At 36.8% G+C, this 16,410-nt stretch overlaps 1 protein-coding gene across 3 annotated transcripts in view; it reads right to left on the reverse strand.

Annotated features, from left to right (window-relative positions):
* Positions 1–16,410, reverse strand: part of dnah5 (dynein axonemal heavy chain 5) — a 251,633-nt gene that overhangs the window by 144,236 nt on the left and 90,987 nt on the right. For all 3 annotated transcript variants that reach the window (XM_031903686.1, XM_012965451.3, XM_031903687.1), the window contains exons 12-18: positions 15,104–15,319; positions 9,055–9,162; positions 8,292–8,377; positions 7,669–7,990; positions 3,839–4,045; positions 3,298–3,469; positions 2,030–2,175 (exon numbers count right to left, since the gene is read on the reverse strand). In XM_031903686.1, coding sequence (XP_031759546.1) covers positions 2,030–2,175; positions 3,298–3,469; positions 3,839–4,045; positions 7,669–7,990; positions 8,292–8,377; positions 9,055–9,162; positions 15,104–15,319 — 1,257 coding nt within the window. The remainder of the gene's footprint in view (positions 1–2,029; positions 2,176–3,297; positions 3,470–3,838; positions 4,046–7,668; positions 7,991–8,291; positions 8,378–9,054; positions 9,163–15,103; positions 15,320–16,410) is intronic.

A 16,410-nucleotide genomic window follows, 5' to 3' on the forward strand; every position in this document is an offset into this window, starting at 1 on the left:
CGTGCAGCACAAGGACCAGGACTGCAGCACAGAGGACAGGACAGGTAAGGGTGGTTTTTTTTGCATTTCTACACACTTACACAATCCTTCAGAGTGGGTTCGGGAGTTCGATCAAACCCAAAAAAGTGGGTTTGTGCATCCCTAGTACACACATTGACAGTGTGACTATTGGATCAGATATTCTGACCACTAATTACACTGTTGTTACTTATTTGTTTTCTGGTTTGCAAACTTTTTGTGTTTTTATTGCATTTTTTATCCCTGTATTAGTGTTCCTGATCGGTTTTTAGCATAGCTTTGCCATAGTTACAGGGTTGAAAAAAGACCATCAAGTTAAACCCTTCCAAGTAAACCCAGCACACACAACCTATACACTCACATACATAAACTATATATACAAACATTAATACTGGCTGCAGATATTAGTATCATAATAGCCTTGGATACTATGCGCAAGCGCCTCTTTTCCAGAGAAAACAACCCCAACCTCAACAGTCTAACCTCATAACTTAAATCTTCCATCCCTCTTACTAGTTTAGTTGCACATCTCTGCCCTCTCTCCTATGTGTAACTTTGCCATGTTTAACTTTGGTGTAAAAAAAAGATATGGTTTTCTGGGGGTCTCTGTATAATTAGGGGGTCTTACGGCATATAATACGCTGTAAGGGGGCTCTGTATGCAAAAGCTGAGTTGGCAGGCAAAAAATCCTTATGTGCTATTTTCATTTTGGGGTCAGTATATACCACAGACTTTGGTATATCTATGCATATTGGGCCATATTGGGAACAGTTCCTATTTGGGGTGATTTGCCTTTGTATGCAAGAAATTGTGTAAGATAAATGCAGCAGATTTTCTGAAATGTCAGAAATATTGGCAAACTTAGGAAAGCTTTGCGGCTTGGTACTTTGGATAAAAAGAAATGTGTACCCATTATAGATTCGGGGGAATGTGTCATTTCCAAAAATATATGGGGTGAGTGTAAATACTTTGGTAAACCTATACATATTGGGCATCAAACTGTTCAGTGGAGCCCTGGCATTCAAATTTAGCATGTTTTATCTTGGCACCTAATGCTATGTGGGAGATAAGATGCTGCAAAGTGGAAGCTTTGAGGGGATTTTTGGAAATGTCATCAAAATTGCTAAATTAGAAAAGCTTTGCGGCTTGATACTTTGGAGTAGAAAGAAATGGGTACCCATTTTAGTTTCAGGACAATGTGTACTTTCCAAAAATATATGGATTTTTGGGGTGAGCATACTTTATACTACCTTTATTCCACATATAATGATGTAAATGTGATCATATGGGGGTATGTTCACATTGGGGCCCCTACATGCCACATAGTTAGGTAAACCTATACATATTGGGCATCAAACTGTTCAGTGGATCCCATATTTAGGGTGTATTATTTGGTAACTTTATGACCTGCAGGAGATAAGATCCTATAGACTGGAAGCTTTGAAGCAATTTTTTTTAAAAATTTCACAAATTTGAAAGCATTGCGACTTGATAGTTTGCAGAAGACAGACAGTTGTGCCTATTCTGGATTCCCCAGAATTTGTTCTTTCTAAAAATGTACAATTTACTGGGATAAACCTTCTGTTAGTGGAATTTTTGGCCTTGAAATCTAAAGTATGCAGCTTTCTAAAGCAGTGCTTTGTAAATTTGGTAGTGTACATTCAGTAGACATGGGACTTTCCAAGTCAGTTGTATTTTTGTGTATAAAATAATTTTTGTTTCTGGTATGTGTGTTTATATTGTGGAAATTTTGATTTGATTTTTTTTTTTTCATTTTTAGACATTTAGAAGCCTATATCTTGTTACAGAATTGGAATTACACACATCTACCATATTTTGAAAGCTTAGGTTGTCCTGAAAAAAACAATATATTGTTTTCCTGGGTAAACTAAAAGTTCCCCAGAGGAAAGGCCCCTAAACTGAAACAGTGCAAAATGTTCAAAAACTGTCTGGCAAAAGTTCAGCCAAACTGGCTGGCAGTGAAAGGGTTAAAATGTTAATTGTTAATTACCTTTGTCATTTGAAGAAATTGTTCACATGAAACGGGCTCTTCCTCTGGAAGTTTGCAAAGAGGAGTGATGCTCATATCCTGGAGCACTGCATCAATTCGAAATACAACTAAATCATTTACTCGATCAAGAAGTAGTTCAAGGTCAGCTAAAAGAAGTTTAACCAAAAAGACAAAAAAGATTTATTAATTTTCTATAAAACAATAGTTAGACAACGTCCAAAAAGTAAAACTACAACACAAAAAATAAAACTACCCAACATGAATGTGAATATACAGTAACTATAAAGCCTTTTAAGATACTGCAGAAGGCCTATTAACCTCTGCCTTCCTAACACATTTATGTACTAAGAGGACTGGAACCAATTAAAATTTAAAATTAACTGAAGGCTTTGTTAAGACAATGCATGAATAATTCTACTCTTCCCCTATTCAGCAGAAATTGGTAATAGACAATTGGGAAAAGGCCACTGTATTATATAAAGAGAGATACAGTGAAGGTTTGTTATGAAAGATAAAGCTTTTAGACTATAAACCTTAGAAAAAGTATGACTACTTTATAGCTGGAGGAACTCATGAGAAATTGCGCAAACATGCGAGGGAAAACTTAGTGAGAGGCTAGAAGACAAAGATCTCTTGGGTCAATGTGAATATGTGGACAAGACCTGTAAGTGAACAAGTCTACAAAGCTGTTGTTTCAAGAAGTTTTTATGGTTTTGGCAAGGTGCTGATTTTTTACTCTGAGGGAAAAGTGGAGCCATTGTGTGGGGCTGAAATATGAGCATTTGATCCGCTAATCAAGGCTGTTAATCTGGTAGTAGTTTTTCTTCTTGACTTGTAGAGTTAAAAGTTCAGCTAATAGTATATATGGCTCATGTATGTCTTCAAGTGCAGTTGTGGTCTTTCCACAACTTTCCCTGCAGTCAGCTGTGCATCAAACAAATTTGATTAATGGTACTGCTCAGTCCTTTCTGACTTCCATTCCAAATTGAGCACTGCTGCACAGAGAAGCCCTGGAGCTACCAACAACACCGGACCAGGCGGTAGCTCCAGGGTTCCCCTTAGCACCCTCAATCGCAAAAGATTAGTTTCACCAAAAGAATAGGACTCAAATGTTGCAAGTGGAATAATAGGAATTAGGACATCTGCTACAAGGCTTAGGTTACAGTCTATACACTATGAAAAGCAAAATTAAAGTAGACCTTTCTATATTCCTAAAATTCCTATTTGATGATTTCTGTTTAATGATTTTTTTTTTCATTTAAGCATACCATGTTTTTCGGCAATATTTTTCAGGTACTTTTCTATATTAAGTGATGTCCAGTTCAGAGACAGTAGACCGGGCTGAATCGCTTCATCTATTTTAGCTATATGTGGTGCTATCAGTTGCTCAAGTGGAGCATGGACTTTGGATTTTATCCTCTTATCCTCCATCAGCATAAACTGCAAAATATAACAGAGAAGGTTATACTGGCTTGTTTATGTTAATCCATAGCAAACAATTGCATAATGAAATCACCATGCAGAAATACAGCCTCTAAATACTGTCTATTAAGGAAGTGCTGTACAATAAAGAGTATCACAGCACTAAATTAATCATGTAATTCAAACAAGGCATTAATTCCATTGCGCAAACAAGGCCATACATTTTCATGGCTGATCATATATGGAACCAGGTCCTCCAGAAGCTCACTGCAGTATTAACAAAGGCAATAAACACTGTAGAAAAAGGCTTATTCTATAGATAAAGCTTCAATCATAAGACCAGTGCTTAGTTTTGATAAGGTTAAATACAATTCCCAAACTATTTACCTGTAAGTTATCAAAGTTCTTTTTGTACACATTCTGCTTCTGTTGCAGAGTTGCAGCAAAAGGTGGAATTTCCAGTCCCAGTTTAGCCATACATTCTGTTTCTCGAATCAATGTTAAAATCAAAGGGTCAAAATTTACAAACAATTCTAATGTTTCAGGAGACTTGACAAGCAAGGAAGCATGAAGACCTGATTTGGCCACCTCCATCTATGCAGAAAAAAAGATCAATTTATTTAGGTTATGTCACATGAAAAAAATACAAAGTGATACTGGAGTTAAATCCCCCTGTCGTGACTATGGCATGGACAGGATTGCATGGTGATATTGCTGGAGACAGAATGCTGAACTGATTGTCATCAACGCCAGTAGGACTAAGGCAGCAACATACAATAAATAGCCCAATCTGCAGTTAACTTAGTTATAGTTTTCATGCACTTTGTCAGTGGTTCACCATCATGGCCTCTTCCAGGTATAATATATATATATTGCAACTTTGGTGTGAGTGTGAAAGCCACAAGGCTTGGATATAGGATACTGGAGATGGCTCAAAATTTATAAGAATAGCATCAAATTATTGTATTTGATGCGCCGGTTGGACAAGAATGCATGGTGATATTGCTGCCTATACTGTCTCCTATGCAGTTCTGCAATGCCAATTGGGCATAGGTATTACCGTTCATGCTGTGGTGCTAACAGCCACATGTATTATCATAACGTATCTCTTAGGTCTGAATGTAAACTTAAATGAGATATTAACCTGTACAACCTTGCATATGGTTATCTTATGTTGGATGTGCCTCATTTTCCAGCCCATACCTTGTGTTTATTAATATGGTAGTCATGTAAGCACTTGTGAGTGTCCTTTTATTAAATAATTTGATTATTGAAACTTAGCAGTAGCGGCTGCATTTCCCACCCTAGGCTTATACTTGAGTCAATAAGTTTTTCCAGTTTTCTTAGGTAAAATTAGGTACTTCGTCTTATACTCGGATCGGCTTATACTCGAGTATATACGGTAGTTATTTTTTGGTTAATCACATGAAAACTTTTCTCATGAAATTAAATTTGTCCTAAAGTATTATAGATTTATACTTTACAATTGAACTACTAGTAGCAGCTACTTTTTCATGGCTACTTGAAAAGAATTGCCTCTGCTAAAACACACATAGAGACAGTTATTAGTGATGAGCCAATCTGTCCCTTTTTGCTTCAACAAAAAGTTCACGAAACAGCAATAAAATAAGTGAAACGGCGAAAAATCTGTGAACCGCGTTTGTCGTGCAACTATTTTGTTGCCCATGTCTTTTTTTTTTCCAGGCCGTGCCCAATTTGATGCGACCACAGGCAAAATGACATGATCACAACTGTTTTTGATGAGCTACAAATTTTTCTGCATTTTCACAGAAGTTTCACAAAACAATTCGCCAATGGCGAAATGCGGAAATCCACTACGAAATCATGCCTGGCAAAAAATTCGCTCATCACTAACAGTTATCAGTAAATGATCAGAATTGTCTATTTTAGTAGCCACAAGAAGTAGCTGCTACTAGTAGCTCCATGTGTCTTTACCCTAACTAACACATTTATATATTTGTGCACATATTAATTAACTATTCCTGAACCATTTTGAATCATTTAAAGGAGAAGGAAAGGCAAAGTCACTTGGGGGTGCCAAAATGTTAGGCACCCCCAAGGGATTTAAATCGCCTACCTCTTACCCCAGGCTGGTGCCCCTGTTGGGAGAGAACAGCACCAGCCTGGGGTAGCTGCAGCGCTTCCTCCTTCCGTCCTCGTTCGCGCGCGCATGCGCAGTAGAGTGAAAAGCCGAACTTTAACAGAGAAGTCGGCTTTTCACTCTACTGCGCATGCGCCTGTCATGTAGTCCTTGCAAAACGAAGCCGAAAGGAGGAAGCGATGCGCTACAGGTACCCCGGGCTGGTGCTGTTTTCTCCTAAAACAAGGTAAGCGATTAAAGTCACTTGGGGGTGCCTAAAATTTTCCATTTAGCCTTTCCTTGTCCTTTAAGCCATGTACTGGTCCTGCATTTTGACATGGCTTAGGTCCCACTACCCTATTTTAACAAATAAGTAAAAAAAACAGTGACTTTTTCTCATTCTACAAGTAGACAACTGCACATTTCTGCTACCTGGCATCCTAAATTCCACCACTTCTCATGTTAGTCTGTTTTAAATTGTGCTGCAAAAATCTCCCTCCTCTTGGCAAAAGAGAGAATAGACCCCTCTGCTATTAAAACATTATTATAGCTAACCATTAAGCAAAGAATAAAAAAATCCTTCTCATGAAGGCTCTACATTCCTCTGTACCTCACTACACGCCTTAACTTGTGTCTTTATAAATTCCTGTCCAATACCTTAATTCCTATTAGCACCACTGCCTCGTCACACCAACCACCTACCCTGTTACAATGCTTTCCTCCATAGAAAATATTCCTAGATTCTAGAAACTAAACTCAAGTAGCACTGACATAACATCTGACTCTAGTCAGGCAATATGCCTCAAGCACTGTAAACTGAAGCACTGTGCACTTAATCTTAAAGGAGAAGGAAAGGCTAATAAAGAGTTAATCTCAAACTGCAGGCATACCTTCAGTTCTCTCAATAGTGCCCTTAAGTCTCCCCATATTTCTCCTGTTCAGATGATCAGAAGCCAAACAGGAAGAAAAACCGCTGAGCTGTGTAAAGAAAGTGCCCATAATGCCTCGCTCCTGCACCGAGACCCAGACCAGTGTACATGCTCAGTTAGTTAGACTATGAGCTAACTTCCTGCTGATTGGCTCAGATCCATATTCCTAAGGGGTGGGGGGGAGTGAGTTCTTAGCATTCTTGAGGGAGGGGGAGCAGGAGTGGGGGGAGAGGAGAGAGCTGGTGTCTCTGGCAGAGGAAATCAGACACAACAAATTTTGACAGAGAACTCAGTGCAGCGTTTTTGTGAGTGGCTGTATTTACATCAGGGGGCTCAAACTCAATTTACCTGGGGGCCGCAGGAGGCAAAGTCAGGATGAGGCTGGGCCACATAAGGGATTTCACAAAAAATTGGCTTTCAAGGGATAATGCAAGGCACGGCAGGCGGGAGCTGCTGATTGCGGAAATGACGTTATGCCATCATAACAGTTATTATGGGAAGACGTTCCCCGTAGCAGCTAATTGTGCACACAGAACGTCTTCCCATAATAACTGTTATGATGGCATAACGTCATTTCCACAATCAGCAGCTCCCGCCCGCCGTGCCTTGCATTATCCCTTGAATCGCAATAAAAATCGTGATCCATTCATTGCTTTTGAGAAGGCATTGGTGCGGGCCACAAAATATTGTACCGAGGGCCGCAAATGGCCCCCGGGCCGCGAGTTTGATTTACATAGACCTTTCTGATAAAGCTTATTTAGTTTTTACCTTTCTTTCTCCTTTAAATGTAATATCGTTTTGTATTCATTTACATTGTATAATATTGTTTATCATGTGTATACAAGCATACAAACAGCACTAGACAGATAAAAATATACATACAAATGTTAGTGCCTCACACAAAAATGTCCATAAATCAACATTTAGTAAATGCATGCTTCATTCATGTCCTTAATAGTAACATGTAGTAAAATGTTCCCAAATGTGATGGTAGAGGTGGGAAGATCAAGAAAAATAAAAATAAAAAACCTGACTTATCTGAATCATCTGCCCTTATAATACCTTTCTTAATCAGTAATGATTTATCACAGTGTAATTACTGATAAAAAGTATGATATCGCCAACTGAACATATATATATTTGTGTTTGCGTTTATCTGTCTCTTAATCTCTCTCTAAAACAAGTACCTGTTTTAGCCAACTTCTGTGGAAGAGGATCTCATATTCCAACAATACTTTTGCCACTTTATTGTAATTACGAATGATCCGCCTGGCTTCTTCAGTCTGTAAAGCTGTAGAATGTTGTTGGAAAAGATCCATTGGCCTTTGGATCCTATGTAACAGTTGGCGCGCCCACACAATCTTGCCAGCAACAGGTGGCAGGTCACGCCCTAGTGGAGGCTCATTTTTCTGTTTAGTGTATACTTTGGAAACCATCTCAATGTCATGGCCATAGTTCTGAAGGATTTTTTGATACTTTTCTTCAATTCCCAAATCTGGTATTTTTAACCTGGTTTCAAAAGCAGGTATTATTAATGCATTTCAAAACTTTTGTCATGAACTCACCCAAGATTTTAGTAGTATTACATAAATGGGCTAACAAATATCAACAGAATTTTAGAGTAAAAGTAAAAGGCCAGCTGGAGTTGCAGCTATTCATTATGCCATTGCTGTAATGAAATGCAAAACATTCCAACAAACAAATACATTCTTTTTTTTCGGGAGCCTTCAGATACATTATTACATGATTACAGCTGATCAGCACTATTAAAATGAGTAATATACATCTTTGTTCAGCTTAAAGAACAAACCTTTCAAACTTTTCCAGCATTATTATAGATCTTTCCGTGTTGTAATTCCTTTCGAATGTAGAATCCATAAATGTCTTTAACTGAGTCTGTAAGATTAGAAAGACATATAACTGACATAAAATTACATGTTTTGGTAATAATCTGGTTTGTCACTGTACTAGTTTGCAATTCAAGATGGCCCGTTTGCCAGTGCTTAAAAGCACTCTTACTAGTGAGGCAACTTGAGAAAAACAAAGCCATGCATTTGGTTTCCCACCAGCGATTTAGTTAATACTACTGGTAAAGCATTTTGGGGAGATAAATCGACATTGGTATAGAAGATTTTTATTTGTTAAATTCAGCCCTGTATATTATGTATTAGACATTGCTTTATGTTTGTTCAGGAAAACTAAGGACTTTTTAAATACCTTTGCCATGACAGCAATTGTATTATATAGACTCATCGGGCAAAGTTTAGATTAAAAGAGAATAAATAAGGAAGATTTTGACAAGAAAGAAAATAACAGTAGACAATGATGCACATGCAGTCAATTTCAAAACATCTGTACAGAAGCAAGGGTTAATCATGCAGTATTAATTCAAACAAGATCTGTTCCTCTTTAAAATAAGAGTTTATCTCTTATTTAGAACATTGTGTCCCAAACAAGAAAACTACCATGTCATTTGATAGCAAATTTAGAGACAGAGCAAGCTACTGATACAAATGAAATAATATTAACAGAAAAAAACAACTTGTCACTACTTTTGTTGTTAAAATACTTACATGTAGGTCATGTGTTTGTTTTACAAATTCTTCATAATCATCATCAAATTCAGTTCTTCTCTGATCCAAGAAGTCATATTGTTTTTTCTTAATTGTAGCAACAGTAGACTAAATGGGATTATGTAAATACAACATGTAAATAAGACCTGGAAATAATGTACAGAATTTTGCTATATGACATCTTTTTACTTATTAAAACATTTTCTTTCCAGTTTTAGTATAAGCAAACTCTCTTCTGATGAAACAATTCTCAATCAAGTTTCTATATTGAAAATGATTGTTGTAGAAATACAATGAGACGAGTTCCAGTATATATACACATCATCATAAAAATGTTGGAAGGTTCAATAGCCTTAAAAATAAGATTTGTGTAAAGGGACTTTAATGATTGTACCACCTTGTTTTTTTCATTTGGAACAGGTGTACGGTATAGGTAAATGAAGTTAATAACTTAAGGAACATATTAATGAAAGAGCAATCTAAATTTACTTATAACCTTAATAGGTGACAACAAATATTTTTTTTTAAATCCAGACATCATCAAAATGTAAGTACAAACCATCTGTGAGCATGTAAGAGAGAACAAGAAGGCATCCATCTTTTTTATGTTCCCAAGTTTTTATGTTTCTAAATTTCAAGTTTATACAGGTAAGAAACCTGTTATCCAGAATTCTCAGGACCTCGGGTTTTCCAGATAAGGAATCTTTCCGTAATTCGGATCCCCATACCTTAAGTCCACTAATAAGTATTAATTATATCGCAGTTAGGATCAAGAACAAGGTACTGTCTTATTACAGAGAAAAACAAAATCATTTTTTAAAATGTGAATTATTTGATTATAAAGGAGTCTATGGGAGATGGCCTTTCCGTTTCATTATTTTTTAGTTTAAGGATTAAAATTCCTTGCTTTAGAAAATGCATATATTAAAAATCTATTTCATTCTTAGTTTTATTTTTTTCATCATATATATTCTGATTGTATTTACTACGTAATGCCACTAAGATTTATTTTAATATAAAATAGATGAATGCCTAGTGGTTCTCAAAATAGATGCCCAAAAATACCACTTAAAAGGTATTTTAAAATGTAGACAAACCAAACAAAAGAAGAATAACACTAAAGCAATAAATCAAATATGGCTACAAAATATCAAAACCATAAGTAAAAAGTAGTTCTTCTAAACCAGTGGTTTTCAAACGAAATACTACAGCCCACTTATGGGTCCTGAAACTACTGTATCTTTACAAGCATTAAGCTATTTTCCTGATTAGATTATTTTAAAGGGGGGCTAAAGTAAAAATGCCAATGTAATATACGCTTCATCTCAAGGACTTTCTGACACAATGCTGCCCAGAGTTTGAAATCCACGGTTCTAAATCATAATCAACTGCAAGGCTTTGCCATATTACCTCCCATTGCTCCTGTATTTCTGCTGTCTGTACAAATAAAAGTACAAGTGAGTACAGTTAAGTATAGTTATATAAATTAGCAGAAATTTAATTTCAGTTTTTCTTAAATAGCATACCACTTAAAAAAATAAAAACATTCTTTAGCTGCTTTCTATTCTTTATTTTGTTTTTTGTTTTTTGTTTTTTTTTGTTTTTTATATACATTTTACTCCCAATAGCAACTCAGTAAGCCAGGTTGGAGTGGATTCCGAACTAAAAATGTACACTGGAGTGTTTTTGGGTCAACACACTCCAGGGCAGATTTATACGCAGTGTAAAAAAACAGTCCTAAAATTTGTCAATAATTCACAGGACATGCCACATAAAAATGGCAACATTTTTTACACCTTTTTTTCTTAGAGCGACTTCCACCGGAAATAACTGTGTCAATTCTGGCGTGCCCTTAACCCCTGCTAACTAGTTATTTTTAACAGTTGATTTATAATTAGAGATCACATTCACTAGGTACTGCTTCTGAATGAATCAAATGTAATAGAGCATTTCTATAGCCTCAATGTTGACCAGAAGCAGCTTTAGTATGGAGTTTTAAAAAGCTGTTCCTGGGGATGAGAGTCTGAAATATTAAGCTTTAAAATAAAAATTAAAACCGCAATAAAAACATTTATTATTTTTGGTGTAGTATTTGAAAAAAATTGAACTGAAAAAGTGGAATGTGAACTACCTTTTCAACACAGATGCATGTTGGAGATTCCCCAGAAAAGCTAGAGGTCCTTGAACTCAATGTCCAGATTTGTAGAACCAAAACTTCACTGCTCTGGTCATATGATCATTATTATCATATTATACAAGATGGTTGAGGAATGGAATTTTGTTTGGCAGAATGTATGTTACTGTGCATGGCATAAACAGAGCAGGGGTAGGCACTGGCCAGAGGTACCAAAGAAGATTTTATCTGCCATGGCCAGACCTGGGGGCATTATATATATATCACTGTCCTCCAGAAAATTATACTCCATATATTGGAGTGTATTGTCTCCATAGAGTTCAGTTAGACATGAATGTTTTTGCGTCAGAACAGAGATTAAAAGACCCTGTTGCTGTTTTACAGACAGAAACTCTACTGATCCAACCCAAGCAATATAAATACAGCTTTTATTCATGTTTTTCTATTTATATGTATTGATCGACTCATTTGGAAAAGTGATCAGAATTTACTGTCACTTTTGTGCTGCTGCACTGGCAACAAAGTCCACCACTGTAATGTAGCCTTTGGTTAGCACTTTTGTTACTCAAGTATTTTTTTAGGATATAAGGGACTGTGAAGGAATACAAAACCACACTTCGGCAGATTACAATTTTAAAAATAAAATGTTATTTTCTGAAAGTCGACTTCTGTACATATGTAAATAGGCATAGCATGATAAAGAAGATTGAGATTTATTATGATACCAGCAAATGTGACCTGAAAAGTGTTTTAAAAGATATTATTTCAGATTTTTTCACAGCTCTTGCATTATAGTTATTTATTATCCCTTGTTGTTCCATCTTTTACTTAACTCAAGAGCAGCAATTCTTAATTTCTATATTCTGTGTCTAATTAGAGAATGTGCTCCTGCTATCATTTTTTTCATGGGTTTATATCCCTTACTATATCATGTTACTTGTGTGCCTCCTTCTGTCTTTTTTCATATTACAATTGTGGTTTCAGGCAATTGTTCTCCTGCTTGGGCCACAGTGTGTTTTAATTGGTTGTGTGTTGTGAAAGATGATAATCTGGGTGATCTGGAGGAGGGAACATGATTACTCTGTACAAGTACATTCATAGGCGGATTTTCCATAAGGCTAGGGCAGGCTAAGCCTCCCCAAACCTGCTTGGCACTGTGCTGGAAATAGGTTCCTGCAAGCCCATTTTGCTGTGCTCCGATTGGATCTTTCTCCTTGGGGATTCTCCAATCAGAGTACAGCTTTCTTGACAGACAGTAAAACTGACCAATCAGAGCACAGATTCACACAGGGATCGGGAGATTTTGTAAACTGGAAGCAGTGTAAAAAAGAAGACTGAAAAGAAGAATCTGTAGGCTGTAAACTTTACTTAAGAGCCAACTCTCAACTTTTGCTGCAGTTTTCATCCCACAGGTACTATACCCAGGCACTATACACAGGCACTATACACAGGTACTATACACAGGTACTATACACAGGTACTATACCCAGGCACTATACACGGGTACTATACACGGGTACTATACACAGGTACTATACCCAGGCACTATACACGGGTACTATACACGGGTACTATACCCAGGCACTATACTCAGGCACTATACCCAGGTACTATACCCAGGTACTATACACAGGTACTATACACGGGTACTATACAGTTCTAAAGAATCACTAGCTGACATTAAATTGTTTTTTGCCTGACCTGACACCTATAATAATTTATAATCTATCCCCTACCCTAACACATGGAGGGTAAGTTAACTCTTTCCCTCTGAAAAAGCTCATTGTTTGTTTGTATATTTGTTGTTGTTTTTTGCACTTACTATTTTTTTTTTTTTTTGTCATTGTTTTGTTCATTTATAGTAAGTTACAGTGGAGCCAATGTTGTGTATCAGTGCCAGTGTTATAGTGCCAGGGCCTGAATATCTGCCATCAGTACCCACTGTGTCTATCTGTATATAATGTGCTGGTTTTGTAAATAAGGACTGCGTCTCACTGTATATAATGGGGAGTCAGTACCCACTGCCTTTCTTGCTATAAAACTAACATAAACACATCTAAAGGGTGGTTCACTTTTAAGTTAACCTTTAGTATGTTATAAAATGACCTATTCCTAGCAACTTTGCAATTGGTCTTCCTAATTAATTTTTTTGAATAATTTGCCTCTCTTCTGCCTCTATACAGATTTCAAATGGGGGCCAAAAAATATTGCTCTGTGAGGCTACAATTTTATTATTATTATTATAATTTTGTATTACTTATTTTTCCAAGTAGGCCCCTTAACTATTCATATTCCAATCTCTTGTTTAAACCACTACCTAGTTGCTAGGGTAAATAAGACCCTAGTAACCAGATAGCTGCTGAAATACCAAATGGAGAGCTGCTGAACAAAAAGCTAAATAACTGAAAAACCATTAAAAATAAAAGTGAATTTGAATGCGAACTACCCCTTTAAGCTAACTGATCCCAAACACAAATGTTTGCAGATCCCCTAACAGACGTGCGCGTATGAATACTTTTACATCCTAAACATTTTAGGGTAAAAAAAAAAGCATCCTACCCGCACTTTTGTACAGTATCCCTGGGAGTCAGTGGGAACGGCAAGAGGTAGTTGGGAGGTTGACTTTTTATGCCAGCAGCGAATCCACTAAGTCTCACATTAGCTGTAGGTCAGTCTGTGTATGGGCCATCTTTAGCCTCCCCAAACAAAAAAGTCACCCTCCGCCTATGAGTACATTGATTGTAGGTAATCCCATTGTAGATGGGATTATAGGCAGATAAGGGGTGTTCTTTTTTTGCCAATAAAAACAAATCAGTGCACCAGAGGCCAACCCTTTAGATTAAAGGAAGGCCCTTTCATGTGAAGCAGTATAGGGGGGTTTTCACAGTTAGGACAGTGAGGTTATGGAATGCCCTCCATAGTGGTGGTGTTGTGATGGCAGATTCCTTTAAAGTGATACTGACAGCCAGTTAAAAAAAAAATGTACACCTGCTGTTGTGTTTTAATTTGTATCAGCTTTAAATTCTTTATAAACTAAATCTGCAAAGTTTTTTCGCTTCATAATTATAGTAGCACGAATCACAGACCCACGAGCAGCCATGTTTGTTCCCCTCTTCCGGGTTTTAATTTAAATGCCTCCCAAGTGAATAAATATGCCCAACCACAAACCTGCAACACACCTTCTGCTTTCAACCGGTGTGTGACAAGCTCAGCTCTGTTGTCTCTGTGTAATGGGGGGGAGGGAATTAGAAGCAGGCAGGCACGGAAAAGCTATTTAAATTCTTCGTGCAAAGAGCAGAAAGGGGGGGGCAGCCCTTTGAAGTAGGCAGGCAATGGAAAGATCAAGCCTACCTGCTATCTAGTTCACAACGCCATGCAATGCTATGCGAGCAAGGGTGGGAGGGGGAACTCTTTGAAGCAAATGGCAAGCTGAATCCTCCCAGTTTATGACGTAGTCCTTTTGACAGATTGAGAAGCTACAGTCGGGTTGCCAGACAGTCGGGTTCAAGATCTTCAGTAGGATTTATGTAGAGAAACAGGACTTTTAGGAAAAAACAGTCAGCATGACCTATAGGTAGGTTTGGAAGTAGTTTGATATTTTTAAAAGAACTTTTTTTGTGCCAGTATCACTTTAAGAGGGTCTTGGATGATTTTTTGAACAAGCATATTACCCAAGGCTATTGTGATACTAAAATCTACAGTTAGTATTGTTGGTATATATGGTTTATGTATGTTTGTGTATAGATGGTCAGTATAGGTTTGTGTGTGCTGGGTTTACTTGGAAGGAAAGACTCTGGTCTTTTTTCAACCCTAGTAACTATGTAACTACAGTATGTAGGATGCCAAGAAAGGGAAGTACCCAAGAGTATACTCTGATAACTTTATTTTAGTATTTAGATATTCTCTTTAAGTTACCTGGAATTTTGTTGTCACCATTTCCAGACCTTCAATTTTAGAGTTTTGTAGAGATGAATATGTGGTGATAGTTTCAAAAATATGAATGATTTTCTCCAGTCTTCTCTGAAAGGTGTCAAATTTTCCAAATATGTACACTTCACTAAAATCAAATTGCCTTTCAGTTGGAATTTGTTCTCGGGTTTCTTTGGTCTTGTGAAAAGCATGCTGATAAAACTTAAAGAAACAGAAATGAGTGGGTATTTATATAAACAATGTCTTAGCAGTCCCAGTATTATTCTGAGCAGATAAAATAACTTAACCAAAGACAAATTATACAAACTCACTAGCTTGTGAATTACAATATTTGTGTATGCTGCACAGAAATAACTGGAAAGGCGATTAAAGCCAGTTTGTGTGCTGATCATTTAAAGAACAATCAAAAAATAACTAATTAAATGACGCCTGTGGAATTCTATTCTTTCAGATTTCTGATGCAGCAGTGATAGAGACATGCAGTGTCCTTAAAGCTGGTGTTTTACAGACTACAACAACCCACAAATAGTGATGAGCGATTTCGCTTTGCCATAAAATTTGCGAAACAGCGAAAAATTTGCGAAAAGCATTTGTTGCGCAATTTATTTTGTTGCCCGCATCTATTTTTGTCACTGCGGCTATTTTTTTGTCGCCCGCACTTTTTGATGCAACCATGCCCACTTTTGCCCCACAAAGAACTACTTCAAAAATGTAGCTTTTTGCCTTGCATTTTCTAATCAGTCACCTTGAATTTATTTTGTTTTCTTGGCATTGGTAGTCCAAGAGAACTAACATGGCTATGTCACCACCACCTTTTATACCAGGAGGACATGATATGATATCCATATAACAGTGAGGATTTCAAACTCACTCAGAAGGCATATCTATACTAAGGGGCATATTTATTAACACTGGAGACAAACATCAGAGGTGATTTTGCCCACAGCAACCAATAGATTTGAATGGTCACCTACAAGATAGAAAACAAAAGCAAATATATAATTAGTTGCTATGGGCATCAAAGGCCATTACATATATGCTTGTAATGCAAGCATTTTTTTCTAGATCAGCTAAGGTTTGATTTGCACAAGATTTACTCAACCTGAAAGGTGGAAACATAAAACTGGAGAGAAGATTGGAGATTAAATTGGAGGTGTAATACATAAATTTATTTCTAAACTTTATTTTTATGAAGGCTGTTTCTGAAATAAATTAACCATGCACTAAACCTTGATATATTTTTATGTATATGACATTTGCTTTTTAATGGGGACAAAAATTAAGATCGATTT

The sequence above is a fragment of the Xenopus tropicalis genome, chromosome 6, assembly GCF_000004195.4.
Source record: "Xenopus tropicalis strain Nigerian chromosome 6, UCB_Xtro_10.0, whole genome shotgun sequence".
Lineage (NCBI taxonomy): Eukaryota > Metazoa > Chordata > Amphibia > Anura > Pipidae > Xenopus > Xenopus tropicalis.